Source organism: Fukomys damarensis, unplaced genomic scaffold (assembly GCF_012274545.1).
Source record: "Fukomys damarensis isolate Sample0158 unplaced genomic scaffold, DMR_v1.0_HiC HiC_scaffold_7, whole genome shotgun sequence".
Lineage (NCBI taxonomy): Eukaryota > Metazoa > Chordata > Mammalia > Rodentia > Bathyergidae > Fukomys > Fukomys damarensis.
Window position 1 is genome coordinate 27,945,509 of NW_022900919.1, and position 21,601 is coordinate 27,967,109.

The 21,601-nt window shown below is 43.3% G+C and overlaps 1 protein-coding gene across 14 annotated transcripts in view; it reads right to left on the bottom strand.

Moving 5' to 3' along the window:
* Positions 1–21,601, bottom strand: part of Cfap61 (cilia and flagella associated protein 61) — a 229,134-nt gene that overhangs the window by 149,836 nt on the left and 57,697 nt on the right. For 11 of the 14 annotated variants that reach the window (XR_782193.3, XR_782192.3, XM_019208934.2 and 8 more), the window contains 5 exons: positions 14,956–15,047; positions 11,260–11,325; positions 7,692–7,870; positions 5,925–5,964; positions 3,082–3,221 (listed from right to left, as the gene is read on the bottom strand). Coding sequence is in view for 12 of the 14 variants with exons in the window: in XM_019208934.2 (XP_019064479.1) it covers positions 3,082–3,221; positions 5,925–5,964; positions 7,692–7,870; positions 11,260–11,325; positions 14,956–15,047 (517 nt within the window). In the remaining 2 variants the exon portion in view is untranslated. Of the gene's footprint in view, positions 1–561; positions 815–2,063; positions 2,527–3,081; positions 3,222–5,924; positions 5,965–7,691; positions 7,871–11,259; positions 11,326–14,955; positions 15,048–21,601 lie in introns of those variants that run through there. The other 3 variants (XM_010634200.3, XM_033761158.1, XM_010634190.3) reach the window with 3 other exon arrangements.

Consider the following 21,601-nt stretch of genomic DNA (forward strand, 5'->3'; position numbering starts at 1 on the left):
GACACTGACCACCTGTGGTAGTCACTAGTCTATCACCCTTAAATCATTTGAATTAAATTGAAATCAAGAAGCAGTCCAGAACATGTCTGCAGTGAACAAACTTTTCAATATAGTATATTTACCATTTAATGGCTCAGACAGAGCGAGGATGCAAGACCCCTGATCTCAGTTAGCTGATGGCTGAACCCCATGATGCTGACTGACCTCGGGCTGCAAGGCCCAGATTGAGTTCCCCATCCTTCTGAATGGTTGAACTCTGCAACGTTCTATTACAGGTTTCCCACGCCCTTTCTTTATAGATGTTCAAAGTTGGGAACTCAGAAAAATACCCTTGATGACCACCTCTGTCTTTGCAGAGTGGGTCCAAAGACTGGCACAGTGAGGAGGTCTGAGAGTGCGGAGGGGGGCTTTTGGGGGTTCAGGGGTCCCCACGGCTACCTTCCCGGTGCTTGAGCGATGGCTGCTGGGTCGGGAGCAGGCATGGTTTTCCTTCCTGCGGTGGATCGGGGCCTGGCCTACCTCCCCGCGCTTGAGCGATGGCGGCTGTGTCGGGAGCAGGCGTGGTTTTCCTTCCCACGGTGGATAGGCCCGGCCTACCTCCCGGCGCTTGAGCGATGGCAGCTGGGTAGCCATGTGGTTTTTGAGGGCATCTTCTTTTCCAAGAAGGTGCCCACCTTCTTGATCTGACAAAGGCATGGGACATCAGTGGCATTCAGAGGAGCTCAAGAATCCCAGGGCTGAGAACCTGGTGATGGGTGGTGAGTGCAGGGTAGTTGACAGAATCAGAGCTGTAGAAGAAAGGCTCCCAAGGAGGCTGCAGATGGCAATGGTTGACAAAATATGACTTAATGGAGAAATGACACGAAAACAATATTAGCTGGTGAATCTTTAATTTTTCAGAAAAGAACCCAGGTGTATATGATTTGCTCTGATTTTATATGCAAGTGGTTAAAAATTTGAAGCTGAAAATGGTTATAAAGAAAAACCAGGCCCTGCTGCAGCCAGTAATTCCCAGAGAAGATGCACATCTCAGCATTGCAAAGTTTTCACCTATGTCTTCAGTAACAGCAATATATACTCACAATAAAAGGAAAGTATGAGAGAAAATGAATGTAAATATGAAATATGAATTAAGGAACAAGTCTGCTAATAACAAGGCCACTATTACAGCCAGACTATGAATCATTCCTAGAGCCTGTGGTGTCTGTTAGTGTTCAGGACTCCAATGCATTTCTTCAGAATGAGAACTCCAAGTCAGAAGAAAATGTCACCAAAGTATTCTACTTAATAATGCAAAATGTAATTCAAAAACACTAGTATTTGAATCATAGTAAAATTTAAAATTTCAGTGTATAGCAAATTATACTTTCTATTATGAAAATAATGCATTCATATGATGTTTCAAAAACCAAACAGAAATAAACAGCCTAATTAAAAGATAGGTAAGAGATCTGAGTAGCCACCTCATTAAAGAAGATATACAGGTAGAAAAGAAGCATCTGGGATTTGCTCACCCAAAACTGCTCAGCATCTTGTAGCACTAGGAAATTGCAGATTTGAAACCACAATGAAGTGCCACTCTATGCCTGACAGAACTGCTAAAACCCAAACACTTGACAGCAAATGCTGACAAAACAGGAACTCTCACTTATGGTTTTTAATGCAAAAGGTTATGATCATGTTATAAGACAGTTTAGCAGTTTCTTACAAAAGTAAATAAACTCTGGTCAAACATCCAGCAATTTTGTTTAGAGCAACTTTATTCTTAACTTTCCAAACTTGCAAGTAACCAAAATGTCCTTTAGTAGGTGAATGGAGAAATGAGCTATGGTACGTCCATACAGTGGACTATTATTCAGTGCTAAAGAGAAATGAGCTATGAAGGGTTCATACTGGATGATTCCAACAAAAGTATGGAGGGAGTACAAAGATCAGTGGTTGCCAGCGCTGAGGGTGAGGAGAGATAAAGCACAGAAGAGATGTAAGGCAGTCAAACTATTCTGTATTTTTCTTTTTGAGACAGGATCTCACTATGTAGTTCAGGCTGGCCTCAAACTCACAGCGATCCTCCTGCCTCAGTCTCTCCAGTGCTGTGATTACAGGTGTGCACCACTATGCCTGGCAACAGTCTGTATATTGTAATGGTGTCATTATACCAGTTACTGTACATTTGTCTAAACCCATAGAGAAAACCCTACCATAAACTATGGACTTTACTTACTAATGATGAGTCATTGTTGGCCCATAAATTGTAACACACATGCCATTCTAGTGCCGGATGTTAATGATGAGAGGGTCTGGTGCAGAGGTGGGGCAGGGGTATGAGGGTACTATTTTCTGCTCAATTTTACTGTGAACCTAAAACTGATGTAAGAAAAATTTAACTAAAAGAAAAAATTAAAAACAAAACAGGCAGATAATAAATAAAAAATAAGTCATCTTCTTCACTCCAACTTCGTAATCAGTCCTGCTTCCCTGAGACACATCAGGTAGAGTCGTATGTTCCTTTCTAGACCTTCCACACATCTGGAAGGTAAAAATCAGATGTGATGGTCCCACAAAATCCTTGCTCCTTTTAACAATGAAACCCATTGAGTTTTTACAGGCCACATACCCAGCTGTCTAGCAAAAGATCTCCCAGCATCTCTTGTGGCCTTGTACTGGGTGACCTTGTTCCTGACCTCAGAAACAAAAGGGTTGTGTGTACCACAGAAGGAAGGAGCTTCTTGTCCATTCCTGCCTCCTTCCATCCCATCCATGGGCTCACATGTCCCCATGGTGCTCTGAGCCACGTTTTATAAATTGCCTTTGAATTAAATTTGGGTGGTTAAAAAACTTCATATAGTTAAAAAATTTTTTGCTTTTTTTTTCATACTTTGTGTGTGCACATGGTTCAGAGGTGCTAGGAGTCTAACCCAAGCTGCCTGTGCATGCTAAACATACACCATTTATACTTAGCCAAGTGTTCATAACCTTTAGAAGACACGGACCATGCCTGTATGATGTTCACCGATGTACTCCAAGTACTCTTTTCTGTTTAATTTCACAGGTTATCATCTGGCCCAATACATAGCCACTTACTTGAAGAGCCCGGCCCGGTGGAAGACATAGAGGTCGTGCTGGAGTGTGCAGTCACCAAAGGGGATGACTTTCACGAAGTTCTGGATGAGGACAAACTCAGGGGTGAGTTGGGGCACAGAAATGATGCAGAAGTTCTTGTCCTAGCACGATCAAAGGCCAGGACACAGGGGAAGCACAAAAAGCATTTATCATTAAACACATTCCTGCTATAAGGCATGAAGGAAAATAGAAGCAAAATGCATGTAGGAGATTCTCAATTAACTTCCTATATTTTCAAAAGTAATCACATAAAATTCAGGGAGATGCAATTACAAGAGGATGGAGAAAATATCTGTGAGTCTGACTGAATCCTGAATAAGTGAACATTAGGAGTAACTGCACCTACTGGGAACAGCTTTTGGACAGAAGTGGCTTTTCAAGCTAAGACCACTTGCTCCTGTGAATTCACTGAGCCAATGAGGCAGCATGGTGTCCTGGCAAAGGCCTTGCCCTTACTGACCTGAAAGCAGCCTTGTCTCCTCCTCTGTGAGGTGGCAGAGAGGTATGTCAGGCTCTCTGGCTCTTAGATACTATGATTGCACACAGTCTGAGGCGTGTATCCCTGTCATGGCATGGTCCCTTGGAGGTAAAGATCCCAGTGTTGCTGAGCTGCACAGTGGGTTTAGGCTGCAGATGCAGGAAGATCCAATGTCCCGACAGGTGCCTTCCTGACCTGAACTTTCTTCCTTCCTGAACTGCACTGTCCTATATGGTAGCACCGGCCATATCCATCCAATGAACATTTGGAATGTGTCCACTGTGACTGAGCAACCAAAAATTTTGTTTGTTTTTGTTTTTTGGTACCAGGGATTGAACTCAGGTCCTTGCACTTGCGAGGCAGGCAGCAGAAACACTGAGCTAAATCCCTGGCTAGCAACCAAAAATTTTAACTTCTTTTAAATTTAAAAAGTCGTGCTCAGTTCCACTTATTAGAAAAGTTTTATGGGTGATTGGGTTAGGTAAATTGATTTTAAGGCATTTTAGAACCTACTCATCCCAACATGAATATCCAAATGTAGATTTTATGACACCCAAATCAAGATCAAGTGTTTCTGGTGAAAACACAGTACTCGTATTGAGATAGGCTGCAATATAAAATAAACATCACTTTCAACAACTTGGTGTGAGACAAAGAATGTAAACCAGCTCATTCATAATTTGTCACATTGATTGCATGCTGATTCAGTTTGGACACACCGAGCGAGATGAACAGGTTATTAACATGGGGGCCTCCAGCCCTTTTCACCTGGTGCTCGCGTGGCCATGGGATTGCTGAGAATGGCTGGTGGGGTGGGGTATCTGCAGTTGGGAGCTCTGAGCTGCTTCTGTTCCCTGCAGCCACTTGACCCTCTGCCAGGTCTCTGCAGAAGTAGCCTGCTCTTCCCAGAGCTAATTTGTCTCTTTGGGACTTCATTTCCCCCTTGAACCCTGTGAAGGCATCACTTGTGCCAATCCAAAGCCCTCGGGATATCTGTGCAACCCAAAGGGAATGAATCGTTATTTGACCTTATCTTCCTTCTTTCTAGCAAATTAACACCGCTCCTTTTAGGAAACTTCAGAGTCAGGTTGCACAACTACTCAAGCTGAAAATAAGGCTTGGGGGCCATGTCTCGGTGGGCTTCCTTGGGGAGAGGGAGGCTCACTGTAATGAGCTGCTTTAGCTTGGCTTTGAAGGATTAAGGATGAAGTAATGAAGGTATTTTGTTTCTGTTTCCTCATATACCCAAAAAATAGGATTAAAAAGTAAACAGGTCTTCTGCCTCTTTAAAGCTGGTATTTTATAGTGCTGAAGATTTGCCTTTATATAGGCTTTAAAATAAGAATTAAACTTAGTGAAATTTCTTTGAGGCAAATTGTGGGAAACCAGCTCAGAAATTCTCTGTTCAGGGTAATCTATGTTGTTTTTTAAGCTTCTAAAATGCCTTACAATGAATTCAAAGAAATTACCGTGGATAATATATTGCCTTATTACAAGGCTTCATTATATTTAAAAAATGAGGAAATAAAGCCCAATATCACATGTTCTTTAGATAACATAATTAAATTGTATTTATTTCTGCCTCATATAAAGAGTACAAAGAAATATAAAACAATAGAAATTTGACTTGGAATTAGCCAACTCAAGAATGGCAACTGCAACTTAACCTTAGGATAGCCATGGGAAAAGGCCTCAGAAAAGCTCATTTTGTCCTGCAATTGTTTTCCTTCCCCACCTTCTTCTTTTTAACAAAGTGAGAAGAGGCGGGTTAGGAGGTGCACTGCCAACAACTGAACCCAGGAGGAACAGCTCAGGATTCTCTGAGATGGACTGTGCAGTATGCATGCAGGTGTGGGCTGGTCCCTTCCACACGCTGCCAGCACTGAGTCCAGCCTGACAGCAAGGAAAGAAAGGCCAACCCAGAAACCACCCACAGGCTCACCCTTCCCGCACTGCCAGAAAGCCACAGGCTGCTTTCAGAAACCTTGAGGCCAGTGTGACCTGTCAGTCATACACTAGCATTGTTGCTGACATTTTCATATACTATGATCCATGATGTGATTCTAATGAAACACCAGTAATGCTATCTCTAAAAGGAATTATGCAATGAAAGAAAAATTGAAGAGCGTGACTGAAAAATTACTGAAAATGACAATATTTTCTATGTTTAAGAGTTTCTAACCTTACTCTCAGAACACAGAAGCAGTGCAAAACTCCACATTCACAGCACCGTAAATGTCCATACAATGCATATGGAATTTTACTTTTTTATACTGTATCTAAGCTACAAAACCAAGTATAATGCCCATTCTCAGCATGTACTTACAGGAAAGAGACGGAAAACAAAATTCATAAAATCCAGAGACCTGTAAACAAGACAGGACACACTGTCACTAGCCTGTATACACATACAGCAAGTGGACATCTGAGATCTATGTTTCTGTCTTGCTCAGGCAGTAATTCTTGACCAGAATGTGTGTGGTACAGAATGTAAGTCACAAACATCATGCATCAATAGTAAAATATTTTGTAAATGAAGACACCATCATAACAATAATCTCTGCACATTTGCAAAGCCACAGGAAGCTGGGCATGGTGGCACATACCTGTAATCCCAGCAATCAGGAAGCTGAGGCAGGAAGAGTGCCACGAGTTCAAGGCCAGCCTGGGCTACATAGTAAGTTTAAGGCCAGCCTGAACTGCACAGCAAGACCCTGACTCAAAAAAAAACAAAAAACAAAAAGGCCACAAGAAAGACTGTTATTATGCCAATGTGATCCAGGCTGAGCACAGATATAGGTGGGTTATAGGTCATTCTTGCTCTCTTTTATATACAAAAGATTTTCTGGCCAGCTTTCTGTTGACATTCACAGGCAATCTATACTAGGTCATTGGGTTTCTGTTTAAAAATCCAAAAGTCAGGCTGGAGATTTAGCTCAGTGGTTCCGGCACCTGCTTTGTAAGTGCAAGGACCCAAGTTTGATCCCCAGTACCAAGCAAAACAAAACAAAAAAAACTGTGCCCAGCTCTGTTCTGGGTCATCTAAAAGATACCCCAGAACTTCTGCTCTGTCAAAATGTGACAATCTTTTCCTCTTCTAGATGGTCCTGTGGGTAGCTGGTGGAATGAGTGAGGTACTAAAGGAGATGCAGAATTCAGGCAAGGAGGGCAGCAGCCCAGATCCAGACTGGGGGTGGGAGGCAGAAAATCCTGAACACTGGGCACACAGAGGGACAGGTGGTGAGTGGCGGGCAGCCCAGGTGTCCACTGGTGCCCTCTCCCATCTGACATTTGGGTGAGGCTGCAGCCCCAGATGCAGGATGGGTTGGAGGTGAGCAACTTAGCCCATTCTGAGGCCCAGTTTGGTCACTATTATTGGCTCCAGAATAAGCAGAATCCAGTTAGGCCTCATGGGATATTGGTGGGCAGGCTGAGCCCTAACCAGAGTGTCCCCGTCCCCAGAGGTCTATGTAGTCCCAAGACTGTCAGCAATCATGGCCCAAGGCCGGGGCCACTACAGAGGACCAGGATAAAGAGGTGGGGAGAGAAGGCTGGTTCCTAGTTTGGTCAGCTACAATGAAGCTCAAACCATATTTGAAATTATCGCTACAATTAGAGTTATCCTTAATTGTGGGAGGCAATCATTCCACCTTTTTTCCACAAAATCAGTTTCAGTGGGATTTTCTGTTACAGTGGACCATTGAGTTACAACCAGCCTGACACTGAGTTCCTAAGTCAAGGGTCCACTATACTTGGAACCAAAAGATTTCAGACAGGCAGCAACCCAAATCCAAAGTCTCAAAAAAAAGGAAACTTCAGAAAATGGGAGCAGCATGTGGTCAGTTTCCAGATCCCCAGCTGTGATCTAGGGAGCTCAAACCTCTCCAGCTTTCATGCCCACATCTATACCCCTTGCCAAAAGCTGATTCACTAGGATCTCTGGCTGGGGTCCAAGACTCCATTGTTTAAAAACATTCTTCAATAGATTTGGATGTGGAGTACAAGGTTTGGAAACTGGCTCTGCAAAAAAGCTGAGCCACCAATGTGGCCAGTAGTTTTGAGCCTAACAGATCCCCTGAAGACCAGCACTTGCCTTGCCTCATACTTCTCATCGATACAGAAGAGCTGAATGCAGAACACAGTGGGGGCTCCCCTGTAGACTGGGCGGAAATAGTCAGGCTCTTCTGACAGCAGGATGGACGCTGAGCTCCAGCGGCTGACACCATGCTCCTGATCACCAGTGAGGGAAAGCAGACTGAGTTTATCTGTATCCTAGGGCATGGAAAGAAGAGGCTCCAGTGGAATCTGTTCATTTCAGCAGGCTAATGACATGGTGGTTGTATCATCTTTACATTGTTCCTAGGAAGGTGACCATCTTACCTACAAACTTATCGTAAACCAGACCTAGTTTAAAGTGCTCTTACTGAAACCAGGCATGGTGGTACACACCTGTAATCCCAGCATTCTGGGAGGCTGAGACAGAGAGACCCTGTCTTAAAATAAAAAATAAAAAAAGGGCCAAGGATGTAGCTCACTGTGAAGGTCCTGGGTTCAATCTCCTGTAACACACACTCTCTCACACAACACACATACAAAAAATGTTCTTAATGAGATTCAGAATTTATAAAGTGATTAAGACAAGTTGTCCCACAAAGGTAAAAAAAATTGTTTCCAGTTGGCCTTTGATACAAGATCAATATTTTAATTACATCACTGGTAGAGATTAGAACACTACAGTGATACCACACACACACACACACACACATTTTCAGCTGCAAAACAGCTCTGTCCCCCAAACTGTTTTCACTGTGATTTTGTGACACAAGGGTTTCTAGATCTTGTGACTACTCCAGCTGTGCTGGGTTAAGTGTGTTGGTGAAGTCAAAACAGAAAGGGTTTTAGGGGCACCTGAAAAGGGGTTGCCACCTGGGGAAGACAATTCATTCTGAGACCTTTCTCAGGTTCTTTTTAACCCTTTTACACTTCTCTTTTACCCAATTCTATCCTCCCAGTATAATTACAATCACAGTCTAGAATTAAATCAGTACTTACATTAGTATCAATATTGCTACGTTACATTAGTACATACTGTTATTGTTACATTACATTAGATACTTACATTAGTATCAATAAAGTATTGCTAATGAATATGTGCTACTGCCAAACACAGTAATGTGACTTTTTTCATTCATATACTGTGTTTACATTTGCTTGGTTCCCTAATTTTTTTCACATGCTTGATCAGACTTGGCAATTATTGGACAATATTATTTTCCAAGCAATCGATCTGTGAACTTCATTTTTCTACCCTACCCCCCATCTGTCCCCAGCCTGCAGCAGACTCTTGTTCTATGGCTTCTGCTCCTTAAATGCTTTTCCTCACCCCTGGTTTAGACCCTTTTAGCACTGGAGCACATTTCCAGCTTCCTCAGTGCTTGAAAGACAAAAACTCAATAGCACCTGGCTAAGGAGGGCACTTTGTGGGATGATCAGGCAGAGGCCAGCAGTGGGGAAATGCGGGGGAGGTCCACTGATGTTATCTGGAAGCCTCTCCTTTGGGCCTGTCAGGTATGGGAGGTCTAAGCCTCTGCATAGGAGCCTAAGGTATGCAGAGTGGTGGCCCCGAGGGAATGCATGCCCTCATGCCTGTGCCCATCCTGGGTACACTACCTCATGGGGTTAAAGGACTCTGCAGATGCCATTCAACAAGGGATTCTGCCATGAGGACAGTATGTGGGGTATGTGTGAACCCCATTAAATCATTAGTCCTCACAACAGGGAGGCAGGAGGCCAGAGTGGGGTTAGGGTTAGGGAACTCTGTGCCCAGGAATGGCACAGGCAAGGTGGCCATCTCCCCGGCTCCTCCAGAAGGGACATGCCCCTCCCCACGGAGATTTTGGTACAGCAAGGCCCACTTTGAACTCCTGCCCTCCAGCACCTGAAGGTAATATAGGACTTGAGCCACCAACTCTGTGGTGATTTGTTACAGAAGTGACACAAAATTGCAGGGCCAGCCACGGCTCTGAAATGCAGAGCTCCTTCCTCACTGCACCACCTCATATGGTGTGGAGAGCCTGAACTCAGAGCTTTGTCTTCTCATTTCCTCCTGAGACGTCTCTAGATTGCTTCCTTTAAGGTCCAGCAGATGAGCTAGTGGTATAGACAGGGAATCTGGGGTTCTGGTCACCCCACATGAGGCTGTGTGGTGCCCTTCCCTTTGCTTATCTTCAGCCAAAGCTCCCAGTCCTCACCCACCTCGCCTCACACACCTTCTCCCTTCACCTTCTTGCTTGGGCTAAGCTAGTGTAAACTCCTCCATTGATTTTCTTGATTCCAAATATTTTTAAAGTGCTTATCTTCTAATAACCTTTCTCTTTCTCACTGTCTTTGTGGATTTGTGTCATTTTAGTGTTTTCTTCCAGCAGGGTCAGGAGATAAACACGGAGATGAAGCCTCACTGTTTACCCAGATGCCCTCAGGGTACCACAGGTTCTTTGGCAGGTTGGGGATCATCCCTGTCCCACACATTCTTGTTCAGGCATAAAGGAACACTCCAGAGGACACCACCAACTTGGAGGCCCTTCAGATCCAGTACCCCAGGAATGCATCCTGCTGAGATGGAGGGGAGACCATGCAGGGCACCCCAGAGGTGAAGGACCTCCAGCACCCGCCAGACACAAGCTGATAGCTATACCATCCCAGCAGGCCCTCTGCCCCTCCTGGGGTGCAGGCAGTGGTAGGTACTCAAAGGGCTCTTGCTGGTGCAGACTCAATTGTTCAGAATCTGGGCAGAAGATGAGTGCATGTATAGCCTCCAGCAGAGCGCCAATGTCTGTAATCAATGTTCAGTGTACATGTCCCAGGGCTACCCTGCCGCTGACCCATAGAGTCCATTACCCATCAACAAGGCCTCTTGGGGAGCTGCTGAAAGGGCAGCACTGTGCACAGACAGCACTGTGGAGTAAAACATCCAATGGGGCAACTTGTGACTCAGCATCCTGGAGTCCTCCTTCTTGCTCCTTCAAGGAGAAAACCTGGCACAGGGTCTACAGAACCTACCCGTCCCCTGAATCCACCACTCCCTGGTTGGAATGGAGGGTACCTGGAGTGTATGCAGCTAGTTTGACTGAAGACCACATGTGAAGGGTGGGCGGGCAGAGGGAAGTCAGGGACAACCCCTGGAGGGGTCATGCACCTCTTGGCTGGAACGGGTAACAGGAGGGGCAGGCACTGGAATGCATGAAGGACACACAGCACCTTCAGGTGTGCATGGCTTTTGTGTGTGTGTGTGTGTGTGTGTGTGTGTGTGTGTGCGTGTGTGCATTTGCATGATACAATACAGAGTCCTGCAAACCTCCCCCTTCAAAGTGTTTTCTCTTTCAGCAAAAAAAGAGGTATTTGTTGAAACTGTTAAAATAATCAATGTATAAAATATAACTTCTAGTGTAAGCTGTGCAGCGGGTAAGGGTGGGGTGAATTAGGGATCATCACCACACTGTCAGAATAAGTGGGGATGCTCTATGGAGCAGGTCCTAAAGGGAGCACTGGGTATGAACGGGACAGGAGACGGTGTCTGGAGGAGGGAAGGATGCTCAAGAGAGGGGTATAGGGTGAACTTGGGGGGCAGACAGAGGGTAGGCAAAGGCCTTGTGGTACCCTACCTGCATTTCACTGGCATTTTCACTGTGGACTGCTGAGGGGGGTTCAGCTTCTTCCATGACCTTTTCCTGCAAATGACAACAGCAAGATGGGAGAATTAGTTGACTCATGGTGCCCTAAACCCAAGCTCTAGAGCAGTGACCCTGGCTGGGAGGCCCTGGGAAAGTAATGAGGCCTCAGTTTTCTTGACTGTAAAAAAGAAACAGAAACAGTTCTACTCCCTAAGGTTGCTATGAGAATAAAACAAGGATGGAAAGGGAGAATGAGGATGGGTGGATAGGTAGGTAGATACATCGATCCATCCATGATGGATGACTGACAGATGACAGACAGATACCTAGCACAGGGTGGGTACCCCTTCTTCTCTGTAGCTGTTAGTTATGACACCATAATTCTTATTCTTCTATGTAATTTGAGAGCTGTACTTTTAAAAAAAATCAGCTTCACTGAGGTATAATCAACATATAATACACTAAATATAATTAAAATGTACCTTCTAAAAAGTTATGACTTACACAGGCACCTGTAAAAATATCACCTCCATCAAAATAAAGAGCTCATGCATCACTCCCCAAGCTGCTCTAGCCCCCACTGCTCATGATATTGCTTACAACAGGTAAAGTTTGATCTGTTCATCCCTATGGATTCGTCAGTACTTTGAAGAATTTTATAGAAAGGAAGCCATACCATACAAGCCACTGGCAGTGGAGAAGGACCATTCTTCCACTTCTCTCAGCACATCTATTCTGAAATCTACCTGTTGCTGTTGCAGATAGCAATGGTGCATACTTTTTTGTTACTAAGTGCTACTCCATGGTGTGGAAGCATCACACTTCCTCCACGGTCTCATCGCCACAGGAAATGGTTGATCTTTTTGAAACTGGTCACTCTTGCAGAGGTATAGCTGTGTCTCACTGTGGTTTTAATTTGCATTTTTCTAACAATTAATGGGGTAGACATGATTTCACATAGCATGTCTTCATTTGGAAAGGGTCTGTTCCAATTTCTTTTGTATTACTGTTTTGACAGCTTTAAAAAAACATTATGGAAATAAGTCCACTGTCAGATATATGATTGAAAATACTTTCTCCAAGCCTGAGACTTGTCTTTCATTTTCTTAAAAATATTTCTCAAAAAGTTTTAAATCATGATAAGATCTAATTTGTTCAATCTGTTCTTTTACGTACAGTGCTTTCGATGTATCTAAGAAATCTTTACCTGACTCTAGGTCACAAATGCCTTCTCCTTGGATAGGTCTGGGGTTCACAATTAGGTCTATGATCCATTTGTGGTTCATTTCTGCATATGGTGAGCCATGGATTGGATTTTCAAATTTTTGTATATGGATATGCAATTGGTTCAGCTCCATTTATTGAAGACACCATCTGTTCTCTTCTGCAGTGCACCTACCTTTGTCAAAAATCAATTATTGGGCCAGGGATTTAGCTCAGTGGCACTGCGCCTACCTCACAAGCGCAAGGTCCTAAATTCAATCCCCAGTATCCCCCAAAATCAATTATCTATAAGGGAATTTTTTATTCTATTCCATTGGTTGGAATCTACTTGTTGATCTTGACACTAATTCTACAATGTCTTAGTTACAAAGTGAAACTTTAGAGTAAATCTTGAAATCAGTCTCACATTTTGCCTATTTTCAAAGTTGTTCTGGCATATTATGAGTCCTTTCTATTTCCATATGAACTTTGGAAATAATTATTTTTAATTCACATAATCATTCCTACTGAAATTTTGATTGAGATTTTATGGAATCTAAAGATAGATTTGGGGAACTGACATCTTGAAAATATTCAGTCTTCTAATACATAAGCATAAGATGTCTTGCCATTTATTTCTTCTTTCTCTCAGAAATGTTTTGTAATTTTCAGTGTATAGGTCTTGAACGTCTTTCGTAAGATTCATCTCTAAATATTTCACATAGTTGTACTGTTGTAAATGTTATTTACAACTGAATGTTTATTGCTATTATATCGAGATACAATTGAGTTCTGCATATTAATTTTGTGTGTATTTCACAAACTTGCTAAATATATATTAGTACTAATAGCTGTTAGGTGGATTTTGTACATAGGCAGTCATGCTGTCTATGAATACAAGGCTGTTTTAATTCTTCCTGTCCAATCCAATATTTCTTTTACTGTCATCTGTACTGGCTTAGGCTGCCTGTCCAATTTTGAATTGAAGTGGGGAGAGTAGATATTCTCATCTTGCTCCTGACTTTATAGGAAAAGCACTTAGTCTTTCATCCTTAAGTATGAAGATAGCTGTAGGTTTCTCAGAAATAACCTTTATCAAATTAAGTTCTCTTCTATTCCTAGTTTTCTGAAGTTTTTATGAGGAATGGATGCTGAATTTTCAAATTCCTTTTTCTGTCTTCATGAGCAGAATATATGTATGGACTTTCCTTTTTTAGTTTATTAATATGGCGAATAATATTGATTGATTTTCTTATGTTTAAGCAGCCTTGCATTCCCAGAATAAACCCTATTTAATTATAATGACTACAACCCTTTTAAGTTGTATATATTGACTCAGTTTTATAAAATTTCAATTAAATTTTTCCATCAATGTTCATGAAGTATAGGGATCTCTAGTTGTATTTCTTGTAATGTCTTTTGAGACACCAAAGGTGAGATGACTTGAGTCCTTTTGAACTGATAGAGATGTTCTTCAGCCTACAATAAGGTCTAGCTTGCTAAATGTTCTATGTGCACTTTGTTCCCAGGTTCCCAACTCATCCCTCCAACCCACCCAATGTTGTTTTTCTCATTCTCTATTCATCATTGTTTTCCTATTCTCTGGTCATGGCTGACTTTGGCATAGTTTCGGGCTGAGGGACTGGTTCTGGCCAGCTGAGCAGCTGAAGGGGTTTTGATAGAGGCAGATGCATCTTGGATTTGTGTGAAATGCAGGGCTGATGCTACACCAGGTAGACGATATCACCACAGATGTGAATCCATCTGGTTTCCTGGCTCATCCCTTCAGTGAAGCTGGCTGTAAAGGAGGGGATCTAAGTGGCCTTGTTCTGAGGGACATATACCAAAGCCCTGTGAGAATACGTGAAGACACAGCACCTGGGAATGTGGGCATTTTTAGGTTACTGTGAACCCATGCATTATCACAAGGTTGGCTGGGACAGATGATGGTTGAGCTCTGGGGCCTCCTGCCAAATCTCCTCTCATCCTTCTCACAGCTAGCTCCACACATTGCTGGTAGGGTCTCCCTTGATCAGAGCAGCAGCAGTGCTCTATTAGCACCACACTGGCAGGGGGAAGGGAAAGCGGCTTCCCTAGACCACGCCAGGACCACAAGGCCGGCTACTGGTGACAGATTGGCCAGGGGTCCTGTCATAAACAAGGCCCACGTGGGGCAGGAGCACAAGCTGCCACCTCTGAGTAGGCACAGGCAATGAAGTCTCTTCGCAGAGTCGAGGTTTCCTAGCAAGCTTCAAGTGAACATCTTTATGGGGTGGAGGATGGAGCAGGGTGGAGGTCCCGCAGCACACCAGGGAGCCCCTGAGTGTCTGCCATGGGCCCTATACTCACCAGACGTTAGCACCAGGCAGATGGTCCATCAGGTGCTGGACCTTTTTAGGAATGACCCACAGCAGCAGTGCCCAAGCCCTGTCACAAGCAGCCCTGGCCCCATACCCACACCAGGCATGGGGACGCCCTCCTCACCTGAGCACTCCCTGTGACCTCTGAAGAGACCAGTCCTGAGAGTTCCTTAGCTGTCCTCTGGGAACCCTGGCTGTCTGTCCTGAGCTTGGCATCTGTAAGAGAGGAGGGGGGCTGAGGATAGGACAGATGATGGCACAGCACTATCCTAGGTTTCTAAATTGCAGGAGTCTGAACACTTAAGTCTGGGGTGGCTCCCAGAGGGGATAAGAGCCAGTCTCTGCAGCACACACCATCCTGGCTCTGACACAGAGGTCCCAGGCCAATTCCTCCTCAACCTTTCTGCATCCACCTCTGCACAATGGATGTGACTGGATCCTGCCCTAGGAGCCAAAACGGGTCTGAGCCAGCTGAGGCCAGTGAGCAAGGTGTGTGTGTGTGTGTGTGTGTGTGTGCAGTGTGTGTGTGTGCAGCCTCTGCCATTGCTGGACAGCAGAGCCCTTTGAGGGCAGTCCTCTTCGAGGTTCACCAATTCCTGATGATTGCCTTTCAGGATAGCAGGCTCTGATGTGCTCTTAAGACAGATACAGAAAGGGCCACAGTCAGCTCCGCCGGTGCTGCTGATGCCAAGCATTCGCACAAGGGCTGCTTTCCCTTAGTGTGGAAATATTGCGGCTAGCAGCCATGAGGTTCACTTCTCTGTTTTCTAAACAAGACCTGGAGCTGACATTATTGTTTAATATGTTTCAGAAAGTCAATAATCAGGGTGGTCTTCATGTGTTTAATCCGTACTAAAAATCATAAAAAGCATTCCCATTTTCTTTGAAAAGGATTTTCTACCTCCTCTTCCCTACCCCATCTCTCTCTCTCTCTCTCTCTGTCTCTCTCCCCCCCCCCTCTCTCTCTCTCTCTCTCTCTCTCTCTCTCTCTCTCTCTCTCTCTCTCTCCTCTACCTTCTCTCTGCTTCCTTCCTTTCTATTTTCATACTTTAGGAGGGCAATCTGGGAGAGGCCACTATTGATCACTGTAGGATGCTCGCCTGCCCCTCTGCCTGCACCAGTGCTGCTCTGCTGGGGGTGCCCTATGACACTACCTCTCAGCCTTAACCTAGGATGCTCTGCTCACACACAAGAGGGAGCCTGGGGCCCTGTAGCCAGCATGATTTAATCACCCCATCGGACATGTGGGTCAGAGGCAGCCTGGGCCTTGCTGCTTCCTCCCTGCCTGACTTCCCCATCTTCTAGCACCTGCTGCGGTGACGGACCTGCAATCGCCTCTCAAGCCAAATTACTGGATCGCGAATGCTTTCTGGCTCCTCTCAAAAAAGATGTAGGTGAATGGAAGAAAACAAAATTCTAAGAGAAAAATTAGATGCGCGGGGAGGCATACAGGGCACAGTCAGAGAGGCACATAAAGCTGCAGGTGCAGAGACAAATCTAATCCTGGCACAAGGGGCAGCTCTTGGGGTATGATGGGAAAATGGCCTGAGAGGATTCAGAGTCCCTCTCCTGAAGACAGAGGCTTTGGGGAAAATAAAGGCACCATATCTCGAGCTCCTGAATATGGCTGTGCCCGGTGAAATCTCCCAGAGAGCCACTGTGGGGTTTCCAGCTTTTCCATGAAGGTAAGAGCAGCATGCTTTTCTAGGTTAATCTACTTCGTTGCTGAGGTGGAACACAATGGGAAATGTTTACAGCTCAGTGAGTTTCTACAAATGGTTACCTCGGAAAATATATAAAATAATAGCACCCAGAACCTTCCCAACTCTCACTGCCAGGTCAAGGTACCTGTTCTGACTTTTACCACCAGTTTCACTAGCAGCAAATTTTTGAATGAAAAACAACTCATATCAATATATTCCTACTTTTAAATTGTATTGTATGTATGTATGTATGTATGTATGTATATATTTATTGGTACCAGGGATTGAACTCGGGTCTTTGTACTTGCAAGGCAGGCCACTGAACCACTGAGCTAAATCCCCAGCCCTTGTATTTTATTTTTTAAAAAAAGATACTCCCTTCTTATCTTCAGTTCTAACCTTGAAGGACTACAAAAAGCCCAACTAAAAGAAAAGCAGAGCTACATGGTACATATATTTCTTCTATGATTAGGGTAAAATCACTAAAGAGTAAAAATCCTTAAAAGGTGGATTAGATTTGCAGTGAACTAATAATCCTAGTGTTTAACTGCTTGGCAGTCTGATGTCACGGGACAATTCCCAACAACAAGGACTAATTGTCTGGGATAAACTGTTGTGAGGTGTTGTGGTTTATGATTAAGCATCTGCCACCCCTGTCCCCGGAGGTGGCTGCATTTCAGAACTGTTCAAGGTGATGCTGTACCTCTCTCTCTGATGCCCCCTGGGTTTGGAAGGTTTAATTAGTTAATATTCATAACATGCCCTGAGCTCTTTGGATGTGACATGCTATTCCAGGGAAAAGTCCAGGCTGTGCTTTTCTATAACGTACAAAAACTGCAAACATGTCTGAGGCTGTAACTCAAACTGTTATTTGCTGATTTTTCCTGCCTGTGAAGCTCAGAAGTCCCAAACTCATGGCAGATTCTAGGAGTAGAGACATAATTTGGCTCATTCCCCACAAGTAGGACCAGTTATCTTAAGCAGTGTTACTCTGAACCTAATTATGTCAGAGGTTCTAGCACAGGCCCCTCCCAAGACTCTGCAGCTAATGCTGCATTCTTAATTCTGCATTATTATTCTTAAGGAGTGCCCAGATTATGTAGACCTTATGTACTACTAGCCTTTGGATCTCCCTTGCTCTTTATTTAATAGGGATCATGTATTTTAAAGGATTCAGGAATAAGTAATACAAATTAATAACATTTTGAAGAGAACAAAAAATAATATATTTTGAAGGGTTTAGGAATAAATAATAATATAATCTTTTATAGTTAACATTTTAAATATCCATTAAAAATTCAACAATATTTTTCTGTTATAAAATAAACTGATCCTAAAAGAGTAAATATAATAAACAAATTTTTAAGAAAGAAAAACAGAGAAGGGGCCAAATTTGTACTAAATATTAAGAATTAGAAAGCCATGATTTCTGAAACAGTGAGTTGTCAAGGCATGAATAAGACACAATAGAATCCCCAAATACATTCAGATCTGTATGAAATGTTGATATATGTTAATGGTGGCATTTCAAATTGGTGGGAAAGTATAAACTATACAAGCAGGGGTGTTGGCTATCCATATGAGAAAAAATATACTTCAGCTCCTAGTTCATACCGGAAATAAAAATCATTTGCAGATTTGGTTCACTAACTTAATTCAGTCCACGATTTTGGGAAAGATGGCCATGGTTGTGTTTGTCACCTGATGTGGAGTTCATGAACAGAAGCAAAATTTTGTCAATGTGAATTATTTGCAAACAGAAGCATTTGTGAACCTAGGCACTACTGTACATTATGGCCTGAACTTTTCAAAAACCCACTGTGAAATTAACAGAAGAAAATGTGAGACATAACTCCATGAAACACATCTTACTCATTATTTATCTCTGCGTACCTAAGAGGGGTTCTGCAATGTGTTCTTCAAAGAAATTTGAACTGAATGATTTCAATTGGATTTCTAGTCTTTGCCCCAAGGAAGGTGGGGGCACTTCCTTCAAAATGCAGATGTCACAAAAGAAAAATACTGACTTTTTTACCATACCAAAATGTAAAAGTTCTGTCCAAAAAAAGTAGACACGCATGAAGAAAATACTGCAGCACATGTAACAGACCAGTGATTGAATTCTAGAAAACGGAAATCATACCCAGGCAAGAGAAATGAATGGCCAGGAAATGCAAGTGGCTGATAAACACCTGAGACACATGCAGCTTCAACAGCACCTGGAGAAGTAAATGAAGCAATGGTGGCTCATACTACTCATATTGGCCAATGGTTAAAAACTGAGACATCAAATATTGGGCAAATGGGAGGAGTTTGGAAGAAAGGCCACTGGCCTAGGTTTGTTTAGAGACAACGCAAGTGTTCCCAAGCCCAGCAAGAGCAATTCTGGAAATACAGCTAGTGGGCAAGGGGCCCAAGGACACATGAACACATGCATTCATCCATCACAGCATCGCTTGCTATAACTAAACAGTGCAGGCAACCGCACTGCCCACCAAGGAGTCACATCCCATGCAGGAAATAAAGTGCCCTCGACCTATGCACATCAGCATTACTAGATCTCAAACAGCTGAGTAGAGGAACACACTGCATGCCTTTGTGACACCATTCATGCACCCCCAAAATGATCACTGCAACAAAAGATAGCGTTTTTCCATGAGTAAACTTGAGTAAATAATATAAAATCAGAAAAAATGTCTGGCAGAATACTAAGTACTAATACACTACAGTTATGACAGGTGGCATTTCTGAGAGTTCAGAGAGAAGCACAGTTAATTAGAAGGTGACCAAAAGGATCGTGACCTTAGCAGCATTATCCTAATTTTTTAAAGGCAGTTACCTATATGCAATTTTAAAATGTTAAAGTATTTAATTATAAAAGTAAACATCCACAAAATATTACAAAAGGATCATTTTTGTTTAGTATTCTAATACAATTTCAGAAAAGACTGACAAATGAATTTAATTCGCTCAGTTTTAAGAGGAAAGAGGAAAGATTAGAGATTCAGGTTAAGTCATTCAATTCGAAGTTCCATGAAGAGCAAGGTGCAGGCACCATATTGGGTACACAGAGGTAAACAGTGAGCAAGATGTAGACCTTGCTCCAAGAGGCTCCCAAATCAGCAGTGTCAAGGGCCACACACACACCCCTAACTACTGAGAGCTGTGAGACAAGAGGTATGTTCATTTAAAAATACACACCCCACACTACAGTTGGGAGACAGTAACATTTCAGGTGCTGGGATTCAGGGTGGACAGGCTGAAAATGGCAGAGAGTCAGCACTGTGTGGGAAACTGCCCAGTCAGGACTGAGGGCTGCAGGCGAGCAAGCCTAGCTCCAACAGACAAGGGGAACTGGGAGCGCAGACCACCCTCTTAGGAGTTCCACTGGTGAGTACAGAGATCCTTATTTCTCTTCATGCTTCTCCTCCTCAGTTGGCCCCCTGCCCCTCTGTCTTCTCTGTACTTGTCTTCAATGCGTATGTCTGATGCTCAAACAAATTATCACTCGCTGTGAGGCTTAAAATGATAGAAATTTATCCTCTCACTGTTCTGGATGAGGAGCTGGAAATCAGTGCCCTGGGCTGACGTTAAAACGCAGATTCTGAAAACACCCAGATTCTGAAACATCCTGGATATTTTCCTTCTCTGCAGTCCCCTTACTCTTAGTAAAACTTCAAGTTCCATTCATGGTCCACTAGATCTCCCAGGTCCATCCCACAGTCACTGCTCTGGTTCAGCCCTTCCTCGTCTCTTTCCAAAGCAGCCTGTGGGAATTCTTAGTGTGAGCTGCAAGCTGACTGTGTAACACTAACAAAGGTGCCCATGCAGAGCAGGTGGAATCGGATGGGATCCACACACCTGCATCCTCACTCCCTGCCTTAATGCTCCAGTGACCCTGAACTTGTGCTTTCCTCTACAGGCTCAGCCGCTAAAGACCTCCTCATTTTGTGCACTTGGCTCCTTCTGGCAGGAAAATCTGTCTGCTTATTCATCTAGAAAGCTTCAGTTTAATTTTAAAATTTTGACTCAAAAAGTTGTTTTTTTTTTTTATGAAGTCAATACTAATGTTCCCGAGACAAATTAGATGTGGTTCTGCTATGGTTCCAACACAAAGTTCTATCCTTACAAATAGTTATCTTATTATGAATCTGTGGTGCATGTTTATCTTGCCATTGGATAGTATTAAATTCACCGCGTACCACCGCAGATACCTAAAGTCTAGCAAACGGGATACACTCTGAGTTTGCTGAATGACTGAATGAAGAGCAAGAGGCTGATAATAAAATCCATAATGATACAAAGATGCTTGAGAGGGGAGCAAGGAGGGTTGTTTTCATGCTTTCAATGCAACTCCTCTACCTGGGATGCAGCAGAGATTCCAGGCCAGGCAGTGTGATGGACTTGGGCTCGAGGCACCAGTGAGTCTCAGGTCATTGACTTGAAATGAGACTACAGTGGTGCCTCAGCCCATGAACTTGACTCTCTCCACAAATCTGATCACAAATTGAATTACACAAGAATCGAATCAAATTCAATGATTAGGTGCAATGTTGACCTTATGGGGAAATTTGATTCAGTTCTTGTCCAACTTGGTTTAGAACCAGAATCATGAAGAGAATTGAGTTCATGAATTGAGGTATGACTGCAAAGGTTTTAGCCTCTTCTGAGAAACAGATACTATTTTCTCATTTCTATTTCATTAATAATCTGGCCAGCACAACCTCATTTCCAAAGTCAGGGGAGGGACATTTCATGACAGGTCAGTGTCATTCATGAATTAATCTAGCAAACAAAATCTAGCATGACATGAAGAGAGTATATCAAGGCTAAATTGGGATTAACAAAATATTTGACATACAACAGTCAAATAAAGTAATTACTTTATTAACAGACCAATGGGGAGAACAATATGATTATCTTAGTAAATACAGAAAAAGGTACTTCATAAAATTTGATTCAAAGCCATATATGGTGGGTACACTATAATCTCAGTACTCTGGGAGGCTGAGGCAGGAGGATCAACAAGTTTGAGCTAAGCCTGGGGAACTTAGGAATGTGGGAGTC